This window comes from Theropithecus gelada, chromosome 6, assembly GCF_003255815.1.
Source record: "Theropithecus gelada isolate Dixy chromosome 6, Tgel_1.0, whole genome shotgun sequence".
Taxonomy (NCBI): Eukaryota; Metazoa; Chordata; class Mammalia; order Primates; family Cercopithecidae; genus Theropithecus; species Theropithecus gelada.
The window spans coordinates 89,082,696-89,102,819 of record NC_037673.1 but is presented as its reverse complement, the minus strand read 5'-3'; the positions used below and the strand labels follow the sequence as shown (position 1 = coordinate 89,102,819).

The following is a 20,124-nucleotide window of genomic DNA, read 5'->3' as shown; positions in this document are numbered from 1 at the left end:
AGCCTGGCCAACATGGTGAAACCCTGTCTCTACCAAAACTACAAAAATTAGCTGGGTGTGGTGGTACACACCCGTAGTAGTCCCAGCTACTTGGGAGACTGAGGCAGGAGGAGGTTGCAGTGAGCCAAGATTGCACCACTGCACTCCAGCCTGGGTAACAGAGTGAGACTCCATCTCACAAAAAAATAGAAATAAATAAATAAATAAAACTTTAGTATAAACTATATATGAAATACTGAAACATAAAGGGAGTAGTTGGTATGAGCTAAGGTTAATCAAAGAAGGCTTAGTAGAAGAAGTAAATATTGAAGTGGCTTTTGAAACAATTAGACATACATCTTCTGAAAATTTTTTACTATCTCAATGCTTAACCAGTTTTTAAATACTGATTATATTAAGGCAAAATGTCAACAGTGTTATTTTACAATGAAGGAACTTGACCCTACAAAGCTCTTTTCTGAATGTGTTGAGAATACTAGAATCAGAAACTTGTACTTTAGGGAAATAACTCTTTTATGGTTCTTTGCATTTTGTTGTTTAGTACTATGTTACCTTGCAATCTTTTGGTAAAGTTACTTTTGAAAATGACAAAGAAGGCCGGGTGTGGTGGCTTATGCCTGTAATCCCAGCACTTTGGGAGGCCAGGACAGGCGGATCACCTGAGGTCAGGAGTTCAAGAGCATCCTGGCCAACATGGTGAAACCCCATCTCTACTAAAAATACAAAATAAGCCGGGTGTGGTGGCACGCACCTGTAATCCCAGCTACTCGGGAGGCTGATACAGGAGAAACACTTGAACCCGGGATGTGGGGTTTCAGTGAGCCGAGATCGCGCCCTTGCACTCCAGCCTGGTCAACAAGAGCAAAAATCCATCTCAAAAAAAAAAGAAAAAAACTAAGGAAGGAAAAGAGTCTCAGTGTTATATTTGATATATTTCCATCTACATTTAAAGTTGGGCCAAGTCAACTACATCTTGGGAATACAAGCTCATGAAGACTTAAAAGTTTGACTTTTTGTGAGTTCTCAATGCTGACACTAAAACTCTTCGATGCTAGTAAATTGTATTTACTAATAAGCACAACATTTTAGCTAAAGAGATCTGGAAGACACTTTGAGTATCTGTCAATGTTTATCAACTAGTTGCTAATGGACTATGGCCACCAGAGTCCACCTCATCACCTCATCAGTTTGTTGGAGAAGGCAAGAAATATACTCTACTTTCTTCAGCTTTTTTTTTTTTTTTTTTTTTTTTTTTTTGAGATGGAGTTTCGCTGTTGCCAGACTGGAGTGCCATGGCGCGATCTCGGCTCAATGCAACCTCCACTTCCTGGGTTCAAGCAATTCTCCCACCTCAGCCTCCCGAGTAGCAGGGACTACAGGGCCACACCACCACGCCCAGCTAATTTTTGTATTTTTAGTAGAGACGGGGTTTCACTGTGTTGTCCAGGATGGTCTTGATCTCTTGACCTCGGGATCCACCCGCCTCAGCTTCCCAAAGTGCTGGGATTACAGGCGTGAGCCACGGCACCAGGCCAGGAATTTCTTTCTTAATTCTGAGAGCTAGCATACACTTCAATATAAGGTAGATTTGCGACCAAGCACGGTGGTTCATGACTGTAATCCCAGCACTTTGGTAGGCCTAGGCAGGCAGATTGCTTGAGCCCAGGAGTTCAAGACCAGCCTGGGCAACATGGCGAAACCCCATCTCTACAATCCTACTACTCGGGAGGCTGAGGTGGGAGGATTTCTTGAGCCTTGGAGGCAGAGGCTGCAGTGAGCCATGGTTATGCCACTGTACTCCAGCCTGGGTGACAGAGCAATACCCTGTCTCAGATATATGCAGACAGGGTAGATTTATCAATCTATATTGAAGATGAGTAAAGTCTGACCCCTGCCTTCAAAAACTTTATTATAGTAATCTCATCTCTGACTGGATTTTAGAATCAAAAGAAACACAGGTATCAATTCCCTGCGATTTGCTTTTAGCAGCGTGGGCCTGGGCACTGCTTTATAATTTTAAAGACACATAAGCTAATACAGAAACATAAGACAGAATATGTTGAGTATATAAAGATGTTTGAGAAAGAATTTGAAAAGGCTTAAGGAATGTCAGTGGAACTGGACATGACAGGATAGGGGATACTTATACAAGCAGAGTTGAGGTTATGATAAACCTGGAAAAGGAGGCTGGAGCCAGAGAACAGAAGGCCTTAAGCCTAATTAAGGAATTTCTACCTAATTTTATATAATGAGGAGCCATTGGATATTTTGAAGCATAGAAAGAGGTATGTGACACAAATGATACCTTAGAATTTTTCACTGGGTAGCAGGAGACAAGATCAAAGGGGAGAGACCGAAGACTGAAAGTAAAATCGGTTAGGAGGGATTTCTGAACTCTAAATGATCTACCATTAAATCTAAATCACTCTAGATTGCAGAGGGAATGGAAAGGAAGAAAAAAAACTTTCATGAGGTTTAATTGTCAGAATTTACTAACTGATTGGATCAGGAGGTAGCAAACGAGAGAGAGAAAAATCAAAGATGACTCAGGCTGTGAGGTAGAGCAGCTAAGAGAATGCTGTGACCATTTGTAGAAGTGAAGAGCTCAGTAGAAGAGCCTACCTGGAGGGTAGGCTCACCAGTTACCTCTGGACTGATTGCAGAAATGGAATATTATGACAGTGTATTCCCCATCCCAACACCTTACCACCACACACAACAGTCCTAAGGGCTGAGAAACCAGAGGTATCAGAGTATATGACAGAAGCAAAATTGTTAGCAAAATGTTATTTCTGGTTCACCTCCATTTTTTAAGTCACTACTTTCAAATACTGTTTTACTAGGCTTTCTTTCAACTCCTACTTCATATTACTATTGCTACGGATTGATTTTATTCCTTATATGTGAATTAGCAGTAACTGAATTTTTGTACTCTGAGCAGTGTAAAGGAGAGTCCCAGGGAATTCTCTAGAGGCAGAATGAATTGATAAATGCAGTCAGGAAGGGTTAAATTCATCCTTCTGACTCCCCATAACTCATTCTCTACATATCAGCCAGTGCACTCTTAAAATGCTAGTCCGTTTATATTTCTCCCTTGATTAAAACCCTGTAAACAGATCTTCCAATGAACTTGGAATAAAAGCCTTCAGTATGACTTGCAAGATCTCACATGGCCTGGAGAATGCACATCTCTCTGAATCATCTGACACCACTTTCCCCTCACCCACCATGTTCCAAGTCACACTAACCTTTGGAGTTCCTCAACAATGACAACTTCTTTCCTCCTTAGAGCCCCTGCACTTGTTCTTCCACAACTCTGCTTAAAGCAGTCTGACCACAGACTTTCACCTGGCTCCTTGTTGCCATTCAGGTCTTAGGTCAAAAGTGTTCTTCACCCAGTTGAAACCGATGGCCTTCTTTCTCCTTCCCACCTCATCCTCCCCTTCATTCTCTTCACATCCCCTATTGGGTTTTCTTCTTAGTACTTGTAACTCTGAAGTTTGCATGTTCATTGGTTTACTTTTTACTTGTTGTCATGTTCCACTATCAAGTGTGCAGAGCCCTTATATTCCCTGCTCACCACTGCACCCCCAGCACCAAGAAGCAGTGCCTGGCATACACTGAATGCATGTACAAATTAGTCAGTCACAGGAATTCTGAGAAAAATCTCTCTCCACACAATATATCCTTTATAATAGAATTCACAATTGAGAAAGGAGGAGGGCCACAGAAGATTTGGATATTTGAACTAGTAAATTCACATTTGTTTTGTTTTGCTTTGAAATGAGAGCATTTTGCAATTCATTCTGTCTTATTCTTCCCTGTGCTAACTTCTCTCTCTCTGTCTCTCTCTCTCTCTCTCTCTCTCTCTCTCTCTGTCTCTCTCTCTCTCTCTCCCCTCCCCCCTCCCCCCCCCCCCCCCCCCGCCCCCGTCTTGTCTCTCAAGCTGGCAGCAATTGGTACCCAGCTAAGCAGAGAGGGGAAGCTGGGAGGAAAAGCCTGACAAGATATCTGTAAAGTTGTACCAGCCCTTTTCAACAGTGTTATTTTACAGTGAAGGAACTTGGGGCCCAGTAAAGCTCTTTGCTAAGTGTGTTGGGACTATTAGAAACTTGTCATTAGGGAAGTAACTAACTACTTTGTGATTCTTTGCATTCCCTTGTTTACTTCTATGCTAACTTACAATCCTTTAGTAAAGTTACTTTTGAAAATGACAAAGGGAAACTGGAAAGGGAAGCTTTTGCCCATGCTTGAGCTGAAGTTTTATGGGAAACAATGTAACCCTGGAGGCAAGACCTTGTGGCAACTGTGAGAGGAGTATGTGAGATAAGACGAGAGTAAAAACCAAATAAAACATTTCTATAACAGCTGTCTAGATTTGATAGGCAATCGAAGTAACAAAAATGCATCCATTTTTTATTGTCTAGGAGAAAGTTGATTAGAGAAGCCAGCCAAGGTTCAAAGTCAGAGACCCACAGCAAGGCAGGCTGTCTACTGCACCTCAAGAAGAAATTTACGGCCTGGCATGGTGGCTCATGCCTATAATCCCAGTGCTTTGGGAGGTTGAGGTGGGTGGATCACCTCAGCTCAGGAGTTCAGACCAGCCTGGCCAACATGGAGAAACCCTGTCTCTACTAAAAATACAAAAATTAGCCAGGCATGGTGGTGCACACCTGTAGTCCCAACTGCTTGGGAGGCTGAGGCAGGAGGATTGCTTGGACCTCGAAGGTCGAGGCTGCAGTGAGCTAAGATCATACCATTGCACTCCAACCTGGGTGACAAAGCAAGATCCTGTCTTAAAGGGGAAAAAAAGGAATAAGTTTACTTCCCAAAGTTATTTCCTGGGCTCAAACGATTCTCCCACCTCAGCCTCCAAGTAGCTGGGACTACAGGTGCATGCCACCGCGCCTGGCTAATTTTTTTGTATTTTTGTTAGAGACGGCATTTTGTTATGTTGCCCAGTCTGGCCTCCAACTCCTGAGTTCAGGATATTCGCCCCACCTCAGCCTCTCCAAGTGCTGAGATTACAGGCCCCGCACCCGGCTTCCCTGAGTCTTAAACTGCCCCAAGTTCCACTGTGCCCCCACCATGCCCTCTAGTACCACCCCCACGCTTCACCAGATGAGAAGAACTTGGCAGAAAAGGAGCTAGAGGAAAGGATAGGTTGTGCCAGAAGCCGCAAATGACCGAAAAGTCTCCACTGCTGATTATGTGTCTTTCTTTTAGCCTGTCTATTATCTCTGGTCAAACTTGATTTCTTGCCTTTACAGTCTCAACACAGTCTCAACTTTAAAGGGCTTGCAACTGTATTAGCAATGGAAAGAGACTTGCTTGTATCTTACGCAGGTAATTCAACAAGGCATTATAACATGTTTTCTGAGCTGCACTTGGCATTTTCCTTACACAATCTTGGTACACACCCCACCACGCCCCATTCACTATTCCCTGTGTGGTAGGCTCATACTTGTACCTTCTAACTGGGAGGATTTCCATTAGAAGCCCTTCTCTGTGCAAATATTAGTAACTGTGTATTTCATTTTTTCAAAAAGGATATTGTTCTTAGAAGCTCTAGAATTCATTTTTAAATGAATTTTAGTAGTTACATTTTATTTCTTTTTAGAAGGCACATTATTTTTCAGCGCTCTGATATTTCTCTGATTCTTTATAGCTTTCTAAAAATAACTGCTGGTAAGCTCGTAAGTTCATTAGTTAATCCCAATGGGACTCAATAACGCATATTACAGACCTCCTGATTTTTATATATTAGATTTTCTCAAGAATTCCCTTACCTGTTATTATCAACATAGCTATATTGACAGGGTCTTCATTACTTCCTAATTGCCCATACTTCTTTCTTTTGTTAAAGATCAATTTTTAAAATCAAGCCTTGTCATTTTGAAAATATCATAGACATATTATCCTGTTAATATTAATGTGTTTCATATCTTTCTAGTTTCCTGCCTCCTTATCATGGTAATTTACAAAGTTTATTCATTACCTTTTTCTTTAAAAATGTATTCTTTTGTGGGGGGCAGGGTGAGAGGGTAAGGGCACATGTTTGTGTTTTTTCTCCCTGGAACAAAGACACAAAAAATGATCTTTCATATTCAAAGGTGAACAATTGATATTCCCTATTCTAAGCCAGACCCTAGGATGTAAATTATGTGTAGATTGTTAAAATTACAGGCATACCTTCTTTTATGGAGCTTCACTTTATCACCCTGCAGATACTGCATTTTTTTACAAATTGAAGATTTACAGCAATCCTGTGTCAAGCAAGCCTGTTACCGCCCTTTCAAAAAAAAAAATCAGCATGTGCTCACTTTGTGTCTCTATGTCACATTTTTTTGAATTCTAGCACTATTCAGACCTTTTCTTTATTTTTATATCTGATATGATTATGTGATCTTTGATGTTAATATTATAACTATTTGGGGGCACTAAGAATCATGCCCATAGTAGAGGGCAAAGTTAATTGATAATTGTAGTGTATACTCTGACTACTCCTGGACTGGCCACTCCGCTGTCTCTTACCCTCTCCTCAGGCCTCCCTATTCCATGAGACACAATATTGAAATTAGGCCAATTAATAACCCTACAATGGCCTCTAAGTGTTCAGGTGAAAGGAAGAGTCTCACATCTCTGTACTTCCCATCTAAAGATCAAAATGATTAAGCTTAGTGAAGAAGGCGTGTCAGAAGCCAAGACAGGCTGAAAGCTAGGCCTCTTGCAAAACAGTTGGCCAAGTTGTGAATACAATGAAAAAGTTTTTGAAGGAAATTAAAAGTGCTACTCCAGTGAACACATGAATGATAAGAAAGCAAAATAATCTTATTGCTGATCTGCAGAAAGTTTGAGTAGTCTGGATAGATCAAACAAGCCATAACATTCCATTAGGCCAAAGCTTAATCCAGAGCAAGACCCTAACTTTCTTTAATTCTGTGAAGGCTGAGAGAGATGAGGAAACTGCAGAAGAAAAGTTGAAAGCTAGAAGAGGTTGGTTCATGAGATTTAAGGAAAGAAGCCATCTCCAGAACATAAAAGCGCAAGGTGAAGCAGCAAGTACTGCTGTATAAGCTATAGCAAGTTATCCAGAAGATCTAGCTAAGACCATTGATGAAGGTGGCTGCACTAAACAACAGATTTTCAATGTAGATGAAACAGTCATCTATTGGAAGAAGATGCCATCTAGGACTCTCACAGCTAGAGAGGATAAGTCAATGCCTGGCTTCAAAGCTTCAAAGGACAAAGAGAGGGTAACTCTCTTGTTAGGGGCTAATGAAGCTGATGACTTTAAGTTGAAGCCAATACTGATTTACCACTTTAAAAATCCTAGGGCCTTAAAAATTATGCTACAATGGCCGGGTGCTGTGGCTCACATCTGTAATCCCAGCACTTTGGGAGGCCAAGGTGGGCAGATCATGAAGTCAAGAGATCGAGACCATCTTGGTCAACATGGTGAAACCCTGTCTCTACTAAAAATACAAAAATTAGCCAGGCGTGGTGGCACGTGCCTGTAGTCCCAGCTGCTCGGGAGGCTGAGGCAGGAGAATCACTTGAATTCAGGAGGTGGAGGTTGCAGTGAGCCAAGACTGTACCATTGCACTCCAGCCTGGGCGACAGAGCAAGGCTCCGTCTCAAAAAAAAAAAAAAAAATATGCTACATCTACTATGCCTGCCCTCTGTAAGTGGAACAACAGAGTCTGGATGACAGCACATTTGTTTACAGCATAGGTTAATGAATATTGTAAGCCCACTGTTGAAACCTACTGCTCAGAAAAAAAAGAATCCTTCCATATCACTCCTTGACAGTACACTTGGTTACCCAAGAGTTCTGATGGAGATGTACAAGAAAATTCATGTTGTTTTCATTCCTGCTAACACAACATTCATTCTGCAGCCTATGGACCAAGGAGTAGTTTCAACTTTCAAGTCTCATTATTTAAGAAATACATTTTGTGGCCGTGCGTGGTGGCTTATGCCTATAATCCCAGCACTTTGGGAAACCAAGGTGGGCAGAGCACAAGGTCAGGAGTTCAAGACCAGTCTGACCAACATGGTGAAACCCTGTCTCTAAAAACACAAAAATTAGCTGGGCATGGTGGTACGTGCCTATAATCCCAGCTACTCCGGAGGCTGAGGCAGGAGAATGGCTTGAACCTGGAAGGTGGACGTTGCAGCGAGCCGAATTTGCGCCACTGCACTCCAGCAATAGGTGACACAGCGAGACTCCGTCTCAAAAAAAAAAAAAAAAACATTTTGTGAGGCTATAGCTGCCAGAGATAGTGATTCCTCTGATCAATTGAGAGCTTTCTGGAAAAGATTCACTGTTCTAGCTTCCATTAAGAACGTTTGTGATTCATGGGAGGAGGTGAGAATATCAATAAGAACAAAAGTTTGGAAGAAGTTGATTCCAGCATTCATGGATGAACCTCTTTGAGGGATTCAAGATTCAGTAAACGAAGTAAACTGCAGATGTGGCAGAAATAGCAAAAGAACCAGAATTAGAAGTGGAGTCTGAAGATGTGGCTGAATTGCTGCAATCTCATGATCAAACATTAAGAGATGAGGAGTTATTTCTTATGGACGAGCAAAGAATGTGGTTTCTTGAGATGGAATGTACTCCTGGTGAAGGTGCTGTAAACATTGTTGAAATGACAACAAAGAATTTTGAATATTGCATAAACTTAGTTGATAAAACAGTGGCAAGGTTTGAAAGGATTGACTCCAATTTTGAAAGTTCTACTGTGGGTAAAATGCTGTCAAACAACATTACATGCTACAGAGAAATCTTTCAGGAAAGGAAGGGTCAATCAATGCAGCAAACTACGTAATTATCTTATTTTAAGAAATTACCACAACCACCTTGATCTTTAGCAATCACCACTCTGATCAGTCAGCAGCCATCAACATGGAGGCAAGACCCTCCACCACAAAAATAATTGCAACTTGCTAAAAACTCAGATGATTATTAGCATTTTTAGCAATTAAGCATGTTTTAATTAAGGTACATACAATGTCTTTTTAGACATAATGCTTTTGCACACTTAGTAGACTGAAGCATAGTGTAAGCATAACTTTTATATCCACTGTGAAACCAAAAAATGTGTGATTCACCTAATTACACTGTTCACTCTGTTGGGGTGGTCTGTAACCAAACCCACAATATCTTCAAGGTATGCCTGTATTCCATGACGTTTTGGTCTATCCATGTAAGATAAAGTGAGTAACAATAATTATAAGAGTGAATGGCAGATGAAGAAATTCTTCTAAATTATCTTTTTGGTGATAAGTTACTCTACACTCAGATTGTTCTTCAGTCTGTTTACTGTTTACCAGTAAACCTTATCTCTGGCAAATCTGATTAGTATGTGTGTGTGCATGTGTGTGTGTGTGATATCATTTGAAGAATGATTATTTGCTTTACCAGAAAAGTATTCACTTTATTAAGGGATTCATTGAAAAGGTAAATAATCCATGTCTTCATTTAAAAATAGACTTCATTAACAGGCCTTATATTCCCATGTAACTTTAACACATCTACTGCATAAAATGACATACAGCTTCAAATAATATACATCTGCTAAAGTAAACATCAGGATTTTGGCTGCCAACTCAGTAGCATATTTTGATATACTTTTTGCCCCTGCCCCCACAAAAATACTTGTAAACACTAAGATCAAGTAAAGAGGAGTGTGGGCAGGGTTGATGTATAAGAAACACTGAATCAGAGTCATTCACAGGCAAAAGTAAGAGGAATAGATAAGACAGAAGATACAGTAATGTTTTCATCTCTCTTGTCCTATTCTTTGCTATTCCACTCTCAGTGTTGTTTTTAACCATTTTTTCTAAATGCTATTACACGAATATAGCCTCCCTCTTTGTCAGTTCTATTACAAGGCACTTTTTCTTAAATATGTAGTCTTTTGGGAAAACCAATGACACGTTTTAGCAATTTGATCTTTCTCATATGATTTCTAGTCTCGTTCTTGATTCTTAAAGTTTCTAATCCTTTTCACCACTTTCTATTTTTACTCCTTTAAAATTTGCTACAGTTCATTTTTTAAAACAAGTGATAAGTCAAGGATATTCAGGGTAGTATTTTCATTGGAAGATCCCTGGCCTTTTAGTCATTTCACAATGAATAACATCATTGACAAATGGCATTTGTGGAAGAAATATAAGAAAAATGAAAAATAGGTATTTTCTGCTCTGTACAAGGATAAAAGAGATAGCTAGAGTAGGGTTCAGATTATTGGAAGAATTAATCTCTAATATAGTAAGAAAGAATTAACCATTCATTTTTATTTAAGCTGACCTTTGATTACCTCCTATTATAAGAAATATTATGCAGTGCTTTTACTGTCCTGAAATAAATTCAATAGATAATATAATCTACCTACTTATAAGATTATTAAATCTTTGTAATGCTCTAGTTAACATATAGAAGGAATAAATGTAATTCATAATAAAAATAATATGGATTTCAATATTTAAAGTGCTCAGGCAAATCTATATGAGAAGACATAATAAAGTAGTCAGATACTTGGTCCTATGCATGGAATCATCATGAATTTGACAGCTGAAGTGCAGGCTGATACAGGTATGCTTATTGGCAACTCCAGTACCATGGGCATGGTGCCATCAGTTATGATATTTTTTTCATAGGGTAAACCACTCTTGGCAAGACTCTGAAAAACAAAATGCACAACCCTTTCAATTTACATGGTAGTGGTATTCTTGGAAAATTCAGTATATATTAAAATCATGCAAAAAGTATTTTAAGATTATCTGTAAAACATATTTAAATTCTAATCCATATAATTATAAACAGGTTTTCAACTACATGAATAGCTGCTGAACATTTGAAAATCATGTGGGATGCAGAACAATTCTATACTGCCTTGCAAATTACAGGATATCCACTATCCCTGACCTTCTCCCAATAAATGCCAATCACACCTTCCAATCGTCTTGACCACCAAAAATATCCCTGCAAATTTCCAAAATGCCTCCAGAGGCCATTGTCATCTCCATTAAGAACCACTGATTGAAACTGAGCAAAGGTATTTTTTTGTAATGAAGCGCTGTGATCCTTTACATTTTACTTTTATACTGAATTGATATTATAGACTAGGAAACTGAATTCACTCCATAGGTGAATTATCCAGTTAGACCAAGCCTGCCACTACAAAATGATAACAAAATCATTCCTTGAGAAGTTGGCAGATATTTAATGTGGAAAAACCTTTTACTCCTTATATTTTGTGAACCTGTCTAAATTAGGAAAATATGGGTTTGAAAACTGGAGACTTGATAAGAATAAAGTGGTGGTAGTGAAAAGACTAGACCTTGACCATAAAACCATGTTTATCTCCTTCAAATAACAAGGCTAGTGCTAAATAAACTAGTCTCCCTGTGACTTCTACATCATTGCATTTTATTAATAAATGACTGCTTTTTTGATTGACCTAAACTTCCACCTTTTATATCCTTTTATGAACAAATAATGTAATGGTCTAGTGTTTCTGTACTGATGGAATAAAAGACACCCCACTTAATGTCCCCTAAAGTGATGTATTTTTTAAGTACTAGAAACCTGCTCTCAAAAGTTTCCATTCATTGAACACTGTCATGGATAGAGTTTCATATTCACCTGTAAATATTTTCACTGAACTTCAGAACTAAATTTTTGAAAATGGTCTCCAAACATATTCTTGAAATGTATATATGCAGTCCCAGATAGACATGCAATTATTCAACCTCCAAATGATATTTTAAGTATCATTAAAAATCTACTTCCAAAAATTTAGAAAACATATTTTTATTTTTATTTTATTATTATTTTTTTTTTTACTATTTTAAGATTTCCTTCAATACATTCTTTTTTTTATTATTATTATACTTTAAGTTCTAGGGTACATGTGCATAACGTGCAGGTTTGTTACATATGTATACTTGTGCCATGTTGGTGTGCTGTACCCATCAACTCGTCAGCACCCATCAACTCGTCATTTACATCAGGTATAACTCCCAATGCAATCCCTCCCCCCTACCCGCTCCCCATAATAGGCCCCGGTGTGTGATGTTCCCCTTCCTGAGTCCAAGTGATCTCATTGTTCAGTTCCCACCTATGAGTGAGAGCATGCGGTGTTTGGTTTTCTGTTCTTGTGATAGTTTGCTGAGAATGATGGTTTCCAGCTGCATCCATGTCCCTACAAAGGACACAAACTCATCCTTTTTGATGGCTGCATAGTATTCCATGGTGTATATGTGCCACATTTTCCTAATCCAGTCTGTCACTGATGGACATTTGGGTTGATTCCAAGTCTTTGCTATTGTGAATAGTGCCGCAATAAACATACGTGTGCATGTGTCTTTATAGCAGCATGATTTATAATCCTTTGGGTATATACCCAGTAATGGGATGGCTGGGTCAAATGGTACTTCTAGTTCTAGATCCTTGAGGAATCTCCATACTGTTTTCCATAATGGTTGAACTAGTTTACAATCCCACCAACAGTGTAAAAGTGTTCCTAGAAAACACATTTTTATATTACATATTCATGTTATCATTCCTTAGTTTAGGGAGAATTCTCTCCCTTCCACCCCATTCTCTGTAATTCAGTTGCTAACCTACATTATTACCTTTACTCCTAGCAATTTCCCTTCCTCTGATAGAAGCACACATTCTTATTATTTATACTTTTAAATTACAAGAGTAAATGTTGAGAGCCAGTACAAGTATTCAGTTATCTCAGGGACTCTGGTCTTTTCAGTCCAGGACTAATCAAGCAGAGAGTCATCAAAAGCTAAAACTAAAAAGCTTTTGTAGTGATTTTATCACCAGGGAAATCTGTTCATCCTTCAGAAGGATTGTCACTAGTAAAGAAGAAATAAAGGAGTTAAAATTGCTTCAGACCGTTGACTCCTTAGGTCCCTCTAGATTCATAGATTGAATTGGTTTCAAGGGGTGGGAGGAATTATGAGGGGAATTCCCTGAGAAAGCTTACAAATTGATCCTAGCCTTAGTAACACTAGTAGGTGTAAGTGTGATCACTATGGAGAAAATGCCAAATGTGGCTGGAAGCTTGGGAAATGGGAAGGAAAAGAGACAATTAACACCTTTTTTTTTTTTTTTTTTTTTTGGCTTATTGTATTTGGGGGTGGGTGTTGCCATGTAGTATGCATCTGAGAATGGTCTTTCAAAAGGAATTACAATTGATTGTAAAATGTCTTACCATTATAAGTGCAACTGTGTAGTTATTACTGAAGTGAAACTAGGGTTGCAAACACTATAGAGACAATCCCACCTTCCTATTGAGTAACAATGAATTTTGCCCAAAATGAGTAAGCAAATACAGAAATGACCTCATTTTTAGTCTGAATACAGTAGCTTTGGCGGATATGACTTTAATACTGGGTCTTAGTTTCAAATTCAGGTTCATGAGGCCCATCTGCAGAGGAAAGGAGGAGAGAGAGAATCCTTGGGAGGGCACTGATAGAGAGAGAGGGGTTCTCTAGTAGGGCCAGCTCCCACAGCTAAGTCAGGAACAGACTGTAGCTTTCTGCTCTCTGGCCGACAGCAGCCATTGCATCCTTATTGTTGTAACTCCTAGATTGTGATACTGTCACAAAACTGTTGCTAGGCAACAAATGTGGTTACCAGGTCTCAGCGAATAGCTGAAGGGGAAAGCAAAGTGTTGCACCATTGTAGAGTAACCATAGCAATGACCTACTATTACAGACTAAAGAATTATCATTAACAATGTTAAAGTATCAGACTGAGGCCCTGAATCCGGAGACTTCCAAGCGGTATCTCTCTGCATAATTGCGTGATCTAGGAAGAGATTTCAACTGTTTAAAAGCTATTCCTCTGTGGAAGTCTTTGTAATTAATTTTTAATTTTAAAAAGTGCTCATTTATGAAGCCACTCGTAAAATGCTACATAAGCCATCACAGGGAGTCAAAAATAGATAAATGTATTTCCTCATCTGTTCTTATGCCTGCATCCGTGTTATCTGCTGCCTGTGTTAAACTGAAGTTCGATTTTATTTGAAAACATGCTGTACATTAGTTTTACATCGAAACCACAGAGAGAAGCTGTAGTAAAATAAAATAACCCCATAAATTGACAACTAACCTGCATTTTCTAAGTTGAATTCCTCCTGACAAAATGGGAGGCCTAGATGCTCTTTTAGTAGTCACTGCTTTGAAACCTTTTTTTTCAGCTGTTCTAAATTTGCCCCTTAAAATCTGTAAAAATGTCGCCCGCCAGGACACTTCAAGGCATAATCCCTTTTGAATGTGGCCCTTCATTAAGCGTCCCGTATGATTTGGTCCCAGTGACCTAGCTGAGGTAATCGTGTCTAACAGCACAGCTTCCGGGAGAGGCAAGAAAAATCCTTCCCCACCCCGCCCCCAACCCCCTTGGGAGGCAAGAAAACAGGCGCTGTGGGGTGGATGGCAGCCGATCCCGCGCGCAGGGAAAACCAATCCCCGCGCGCGCCGAGTCTCGGGGAGGTGGGTGGTTTCCTGGAGGGAGAGGGAGTGGCCCTTCCCGCCCAACGCTTCCATTGGCTCGGAGAGGCGGAGGCCTCGGGCGTCCAGCCGCGCCTCGAGCGACCCCGGGACAGATGCGGGCCGCGTCCCCGCGTCAGGAGAGGGATGGAGACTTAGGCCGGAGACGCCCCGATGCCGCAGATAGCTAAGTCTGAGTTCCTCTGAGCCGGGGGGACAAGTGACCCTGCAGCCCCAGGTGTGCCCTGAGAGGCGGCGGCGCGCGCCCCCGAGGGGGCGGGGCCCTGGCTGAGAGGCGGGGCCCAGACTGAGAGGCGGGGCGCGGGCGGCTGGGGTGGGCGGGAGGGACTGGGCGGGGTGGTAGCGAGCCCGAGCTAGGCCTGGCCCTCGCCGCCCTCACCGCGCCCGGCACCGCGGGGCCACCTGGTAACCGAATGTGTGGTTCTTTGCAGGCACCGACCGTCACGAGCTAACTTCCTGGAAGAGCTTCCCGTCTATTTTCAAATTCTTTACCGAAGCCTCAGAAGCCAAGATCAGCTCCCTGAAGCCGGCTGTGACACGCCGCTCGCACCGCATCAAGCACGAAGAGCTGTAAGAGGAGCGAGCGCGACTGGGGAGGCCGCCCTGGCGCACGCACCCGCACCCTCCTCACTGCTTGTGTCGTCGAGCAGACTCCCAGCCCCTCATTAGATTGTTTTCTTCCCAGAGCACAGGGTCGTGATATGTACATCTAAATAGCGTTTTGCATTATTTCTAGATGAGTGCAACTGTCAAAGCAATATGGGTTCACTGGTCGTGCTTCCTGCGGGCTGAGCGCTGCCCGTCAGCGCTCAGATTAAGGCTGACAGCGCCCTGCCTGGCGTGGCTGTCGCGGCTCTAATTGCCCTGACCGAGCCCGCGCGGGCGCTGCAGGGCGGGCGGCGTCGGCATGGTCCTAGCGCCCGCTGCAGCGCAGCCGCTGCTGCTTCCACCTCCTTAATCATGTCCATCTTTCCCCGCTCTCAACTGGAACAAACTTTTATTCCCGACTTCAAATTTCCATTTTAACTAGGTTTTTCCCTGAGGACATCTTATTACCCACCTCTTTTTTTTTTTTTTTTTAGGAAGTTCCACACACATGTTCCAAGCCAATTTCAAATTCAGAACAGTACCATGTAGTTTGGGGAGTGCAAATTGTTCTGTCCCTGTTTTCATTTCGGGACCAGAAAAAAAAAAAAAAAGGAAAACTTTGCATAAAAATCTATAAAGTACTGAATCCGCATTACTGCTGAAAATCTTTTTGCCAGCTGTTTGTGAGAGTTTACACAAGTCTCTGATTTCAGAAGAGACTGTTAAAACCAAAACAATGATGGGCAGCTCTTTTAAGTGTAGGTGTAAAAGGTCCCATTTTCAGTGAAATTTCCAACTGTTATCACTAGAATTGACTTTACTTTTTAAATATATAATGTGTACTGAGTGGCATTGTAATTTAGATATAACACACTTAAGTTTTGCTTTTTAAATCTCTCTGTGGAGAAAGATTGTTGTTGTTAACCCTTTCCAGAATGATCTATTCTGAGCTTTCTTGGAGTTAGGCACTTCTAGGGAGAGAATTTTTTTATTGTCATCAGGAAACTAAACCTATGTGCTCTGCAGCCTTTTTCTTCTGAAAGGCTAAGTGGGGCTAAAATTATCCTTTTAGTTTTCTGCTTTAACAGTAAGAGAAGGACTTGGTGTGAAAGAATTTCTTCTCTCAGTCCAGTGGTATAATTTTTAGCACTCTGCTTCCTCTGTAGGGTTTAGCCCTACAGTTTGAACAATTAAGTATTTTAATCCAGCTAAGATGTGGCCAACACTGTGAAATACAGGAGATATTAAGGTTTTGCTGACTTTTAGATTAAAATCTTAAATTTTCATATTATTTTTTAATTACTTGACAAGTTTAATTACCTAGTAAAGATTGTTTCTAATAGATGAGAACATGAATTTAATAGTTTTCATCCTTTTTTAAAGTGTATACAACAATTAATATGCCTGCCTTATTTCAGGACATGAGAAAATGTACCCAAAATGACTTAGAACTGTCTAATGCCTCAGAAAAGTAACTTAAAATCAACCACTTCGTGCTTAAATGTTTTTATATTATGAACCGATTTCAACAAGTTTTAAAGCTGTTAATATCTCATTGCTGTGTTTGACATACAAGTACATTCATTAGTTCTATAGTTTTAATGATGACAAATTAAAGTGATCTTTCTTCAGTGGTCAGGTATGCATATATTTTGGTGTTACTTAAGCAAAATCAACTATATGGGAGGAAAAATCAAAATGGCATTTTATTCAGCTACTGGATGGCTTAAAATGAGTAAACCCCAACAACATCAAGCACATTTGTCTGTGATATTGACCCTTTTTATCCAATCTTTACTACTTTAGAAGTACTGGTGAACTCTGTAAAATAATGGTATCTTCCAGTGAGAGATTCAAGAATAGATGTGAATTGAATATATTTTTCAAGGTATTATAAATTGTGTCGTGTTTTCAGTATATGAAAATGTTGACAGGAAACAATTTTATAGCATTTATAAAAAACCAACACTTCTGCAATGCTAAATTTGTGAAGCTTCTGCACCTGAATCAGAGCAAAATAAATATGCTCAGTTTATAAACCACATCACTCCTTATCCTTCTCTTAAATCATCTCTCCTCTTTTTAAACCTTTACTTATAACTAGAATAAATCACTATTTAATTGCCTCTAATACTTTAAAACTAGTGGATGGTTAGGCCTTGTTTAACTATCTATAGAGAGCTATTTGCAAACTTAAGTTGTGTAAATGTAATTTCTACTTGTGAATCTGAGCTGTAGCAGCCCAGAGGGAGCTAGGCAAACTTCCAGACCACCAACTGATAAGTGATCATATCCTTTGTAATGCAGGATTTTTAACCTGTTGATTATGGGTTTGTTGATATAAATGTAATAATGTTCACCTCGATTTTCCTGGAGTGACAACCAGCAGTTGGTAGTAGCCCACCTGCATGAGTGCCGCCAGTGTTAACAATATCTTTGCTCTGATCTTCTTCTTCCCCATTTTTGTTTCCTCAAACAGGTTTTTAGGAGAGTGGAGATTTAAAGTCAGGATGTGGACTTTTTATTTTAATTATATACTTAATTCTTAGAACAAGTAGAATGGGAAAGGAGTGACTGATAAATCTAAGATTCAAAATAGTCCTGTCGAAACTTAAAGGTCAGATTATTGCTTTAGAGCTTTCTGTAGGTACCTAGCCATCCAGTCGTTAAACATTTTCATGGATATTTGAAAAGAAGACCATGTACTTGTAATAACTGTTCTTTTCTGCCTTTTGCTTTGACCTTGATTGCATTATTATTGTTTATTCAAAGAATAAAAAGGAAAGCACAAGCTTTTCCTGTATATTTCCATTTCCATTTTAAAATAAAAACAATTTTCCCAACAACAGCGGTGTTATTATTCTTGCTCAGAAGAATTCTTGCTTATTCACCAATTGCATAGAGATTTTTTAAAGCAAAAACATAAAAGGAAGGATGAGACAGCATCCATCAATATTTTAAACCTTATGGCTACTTTTTATTTCTGTTAGTATTGCTGTGAGGTAATATTCTAACTTCAGTTGAGTCACTATTTGGCTTGCACCTTTTACAAAGCTAACATTTATAAGACAGTTGTTTTTAATATCTAAAATATCTCCTTAGCAAGGAAATCTGAACGACCTATCATTAAACTGTTGTTTATAAAATAAACTTGAATATGCCATAAATAAATGTGTTTTCCAAGAGGAGTCTGGTGAGATTAAGTTGCCTCCAAGTTTGTGTATATAGGTTCTTGATGTACTGTGTTCGATCTGAAAATAACTTACATTTCTTTTACAGCTTTCTTAAAACCTTTAGCCCCTTTTAGAGATATGTTAACTATATTATCCATGCTAATAAGTTAGATTTTGTTTGTTTCCCTGGATTATCTGCGGTTCCAATCCAAACACATGTGTGTCTCTTGTTATAATCATATTTTTTACTGTAAACTGACAGGTTCCTGTTGGTGTCTGTAATCCTAATTCGTTTAAGAAAGAGTACTACTACAGAAAGTGTAAAAATTTCTCAAAAACTTTCCACATGCCTCTGTGGAGAAAAAAAGTCTTTAAATAAATGTGAGACACTCTCATCTTTGAAATATGGGTGGCAAAAAGGGGGATGATGGTAGTGGTTATTTTATTATTACTTATTAGTGGCTGTAATAATATAAAATAAAAGACTCCAGGAGGTACTCCCTTTCAAAAATTGAATACTTTCCTTCCTTCCTTGTATAGAATGACTGAGTGGGAGTCTCTTGAATTGTTCGTCTTCCTTTTATCTAATATTCTATTAATCTCCAAAAAGATCAGTTTGAGTCTGGGAAAGGGTTTTTAATCAACGCTTCACAGAGCTTAAAGCTACCCTACCTAAAGCATCAGCTTTGTTAGGCGGTTTTAGATTTAAAGCATTGCAACTGTCATGCACTGTACTAAGTAAAGAATGTACACCAAGTGGAAGATGTTGAAAAGAGGGAAATAGCACAAAGTCGATTAACGGAGATTCGAGAATAGAAGTAGCCATCAAAGCATTCCAGCATTTATCTCAAAATCTATGTAAGGTTTTTTTTTTAAAAAAAAAAAAAAAAAAAGCAACAATGATAGTTTTAAACCACACACTTAGGAGGGATGAATGTTGATTTAATTGATTCATTTGGATCGATGTTTTTAAAGTTTCACACCACTGATCTTTCATGTAGTGATGTCTTTAGCAGTCAGTGGTCTGACATGAGCCTTCTCAGATTTCATCAGTGGGACTCTCCATGACATCTAAAATTATGCAACAGCCTGTGCAATGGTAACTTTAGAATTGGGAGACCTTGATTCCAAAGAGCATGATTAGATTGAAGAACTTTGTTAATTCCCAGCACAAAGGTTTTAGAGAAGTAATAACTGTAAAATGAACTGCAAAGGTTAAAATCACGAAATGTTAAATAGTTGGCTTTAATTGCTAGATAGGAGAAAGTCATCCTGAAAGTTTGACCATGAAGTGGATACCACCCAGTGACCAGTATTTTCCCCTGGAATATAAAAAGCTTGACAGTGGAAGTTTGACTTAGTCCCTGAGGCCTTCTAAGCAATTTTTCCCAGTCCTTCGCCTTGAGATTTGTGAAAAACCTTTCACTATATCCTTTGTATTGTTGGAGTTGAGTTCTGTTTGAAACAGACATGAAACATGTTTCTAGAAAGAAATCTAGAGAAGTCCTGCATCTTTCCTTTTAGATCATTCATCTTTCTCTTCCTTGGCTATTACCTCGGGTAATATGGAGAACTGTCACAGGTAAAATAATGTTGAAGTGTACTTTGTGGTCAGCCTGCAATACCAATACAAAGAATCTGAAATGAAAAGACAACCAACACCCCAAGAATGCTATGTCTCTTTTTAAAGTTTACAATTTGAATAATGAATTTGGATAGAAACTTGGCAGGAAAACAAACCATGGCACCCTCACATCACCAACCATTTTCACTTTTCTGTCCAATTTCAGAGTGCATGTGTTTGTGAGTATTTCACTAGATC

The 20,124-nt window shown here is 39.5% G+C and overlaps 1 protein-coding gene across 3 annotated transcripts in view; it reads left to right on the top strand.

Moving 5' to 3' along the window:
* FAM172A (family with sequence similarity 172 member A) overlaps positions 1-17,975 on the top strand; it is a 480,941-nt gene extending 462,966 nt beyond the window's left edge. For all 3 annotated transcript variants that reach the window (XM_025388508.1, XM_025388509.1, XM_025388510.1), the window contains one exon: positions 14,973-17,975. In XM_025388508.1, coding sequence (XP_025244293.1) covers positions 14,973-15,115 — 143 coding nt within the window. In that variant the 3' untranslated portion in view covers positions 15,116-17,975. The remainder of the gene's footprint in view (positions 1-14,972) is intronic.
* Positions 17,976-20,124: the final 2,149 nt, after the last annotated feature.